Source organism: Melampsora larici-populina (genome assembly GCF_000204055.1).
Source record: "Melampsora larici-populina 98AG31 unplaced genomic scaffold MELLAscaffold_224, whole genome shotgun sequence".
NCBI classification, from domain to species: domain Eukaryota; kingdom Fungi; phylum Basidiomycota; class Pucciniomycetes; order Pucciniales; family Melampsoraceae; genus Melampsora; species Melampsora laricis-populina.
Genome location: NW_006768980.1, coordinates 1 through 2,477, shown reverse-complemented (window position 1 = coordinate 2,477; position 2,477 = coordinate 1). Strand labels below are relative to the sequence as shown.

Below are 2,477 nucleotides of genomic sequence, written 5' to 3'. Positions count from 1 at the left end.
GTCCTTCGTCGAATTCTCACAACCTCTTAACCGACCGACTCATTATTCGGTTACAACGACGGTAGCGGAGTACGTCGAACCCTCACGCGCTCTGCTGTGGCATCGCGCTGCATGCAAATCTGGCATTCGAACGGCGATTTCGGGATTTTGGGTCACTCCTTCCGTGTAGGAGGAGCGTCACTGAGAGCAGCTCTGGGCATTCCTCACAGCGCAATTAAGACGCTTGGACGGTGGACGTCAGCTTGCTATGCGCTGTATCTCAGGGATTATTCATCCGAAGACATGGCGGAAACATGCCGTTTACTCGAAGTTTTGAATGGGTAGCACGTAAGCTTCTCCTCAAAACCGGGTGTACACAAGGTGGGGGTGTTCGCGAGGCTCAGGCTTGCATACAAACCCGAGTCTTGGGTGTATCGCTAACCCCCCCTTGTGTTCTCTCCTAGGTTTTGGGTTGTTTGTTTTGTGTGTCGGAGTTTTATTCTCCTAACCTTCTAGCAGCAGCTTCCGGCGTCTCAGGCTCTCATCAGAGAAGTCCTGTCTCTCTGAGCCGGATGCTGTAGGAAGGGACGGCAAATATCCCCCCTACCCCACACACCATACGTAATGTATGGCGTACACGCTTTTAGACAGACATACAATTTGCAATGTTATAGGTTAGGGCTCCCTCAACAGCCCCTCCCTCATCCTAAAACACTTTGCATGTGTCACGCGTAACAGATGTTTGAGATACGTAGCAATACGCATACTCACGAGATCCTAAGGCAACTAGAGAAGCTGCTTGGCCAAGAATGGATAACTGGTACCCGTACGAGGCACGAGGGAGGTTACCCCTGTCCATGCCCGCACTAGAGTAGCAAAACCTCGACGTCCCAGGCTCAGCTTCTCTCACCCGGCTGCTTTGGTAACCGGATGGTTAGCTAAGCAGGTGGTGCCTGAGAGTTGATCACGCATGACGTGATCCCTTCTCTAGCTGAGACCTGGATGCCTGGTGAATATATCGGATGCTCTCCTTCTCTATCCGATATTCCCCCAGTCATCTTTGTTTCTCGCACGCGAGGAAACCCTTTGTCGACTCAGCGCAGTTTCTCTAGTGCCACTCTCTCGTCTCATCTTTTTCTGTAGTATATATATACGATTAGATTAATTGAAGCATTATTTTATTTAATCGTTTAAAACTCTTTTAAAAGCAAAGAATGTCAGATAAACCGAGTAGAAGAGGCAAGACGAACATCAAGAACTCAGACGGTCATATTGTCGATTTGTTAACAAATACAGTAGGAAGTCATAGTAATCAAGAAGTTTCAACATCAAATATGAACATGTCGAATCAAGGATACTCGGTAAACCTCATAATCGATCCAAATCAATCTTTGAAATCAATCCAAGGAGATCAACCTAACGATCTCGGAATAGATTCAAGTGTTTCGAACTTAGAGAACTCGGGTAAAACCAAGAGTTCTGGTTCTGGTCAAACCCAAGAGGATTCTACTATCGAAGTAGATCCTGGGAGTAAAGTTCAAGATAATGTGTCAAAGAAATTATCGAACAATCAAGTTTCAAGTAAGTTGAAATGATAAATATCAGAATAAATAAACATTACTAATACTATGTTTTTATACATATAGTAATCTCGAATAAGGAAGGTGACGAAGTACAAGAGAACTTGATTGCTAAAGATAAGATACAACCAAAGGATCTCGTAAATGCCAATTACTTATCTATCCTGGGGGATAAACCTCAATCAGGAAATCATGGTAAGTGGTCCAAGTTGTCATGTATGAAAATATAAAGTGACTGAAAAGAAATTGATTAATGTAGGAATTTCGATAACTATAAATTCGGATGAAGAAGATTTCAACAATAATGTAGATCTGACGAATAAAGACTCAGTTTTTGCTAAAGCAATGGAATTATCAGTTAAAGGAAATGGTCTAGAGGCTGCAAAGTATTTAAGAATATACAAAATTTGAGCAACTTACCGATTAATAGACCTTCAAATAAAAGGGCGACTTCTGCAAATCCAGTCTTATCGGTCGAAAACAAGAAGATTCCTGATGGTGCAGTCTTCGAGAATGGTATGTGGTTTTTCCCAGGAAAAACAACTAGTCATACGAAGAGAAGCTACACTCCGTATTTCGATAAGAACATAGAAGAACTACGATACCCAATTCCATTAACAATCTTCGATAAAGATTGGCAGAACAAAGCGATGACATGCCATGTGAAGAAGAAATCAAAATCAAGTGACGGAGATAAATCAGACTCATCATACAATGGACTACCTTATGCCGACGAATGGTTGTTAGATTACGGTGAATGGAGCATCTATTATAATGCATTCATATCAGCAGTCTCAAAATTTCCAAAATTTACTGAATGGACGATTGCTCACAAAGTAAACGTTGAAAAGTGATGGGTGAGATGGGTTGGTTGACTGCATTGAAGTATGATATGCGAGTTAGAGAGAATGTTTTAGT

General features: G+C 42.3%; 2 protein-coding genes across 2 annotated transcripts; both read left to right on the top strand.

Moving 5' to 3' along the window:
* Positions 1-111: 111 nt before the first annotated feature.
* On the top strand, positions 112-324 carry MELLADRAFT_87573 (uncharacterized protein; the record flags this gene model as incomplete). The annotated part of the gene is made up of 1 exon (XM_007419512.1): positions 112-324. The coding sequence occupies one exon, from the start codon at positions 112-114 to the stop codon at positions 322-324; it is 213 nt and encodes a 70-aa protein (XP_007419574.1).
* An 869-nt stretch (positions 325-1,193) lies between these two features.
* On the top strand, positions 1,194-2,413 carry MELLADRAFT_114549 (uncharacterized protein; the record flags this gene model as incomplete). The annotated part of the gene is made up of 5 exons (XM_007419513.1): positions 1,194-1,560; positions 1,626-1,754; positions 1,819-1,945; positions 1,990-2,075; positions 2,151-2,413. 5 exons carry the CDS (start codon positions 1,194-1,196, stop codon positions 2,411-2,413), a joined length of 972 nt encoding a protein of 323 aa, XP_007419575.1.
* Positions 2,414-2,477: the final 64 nt, after the last annotated feature.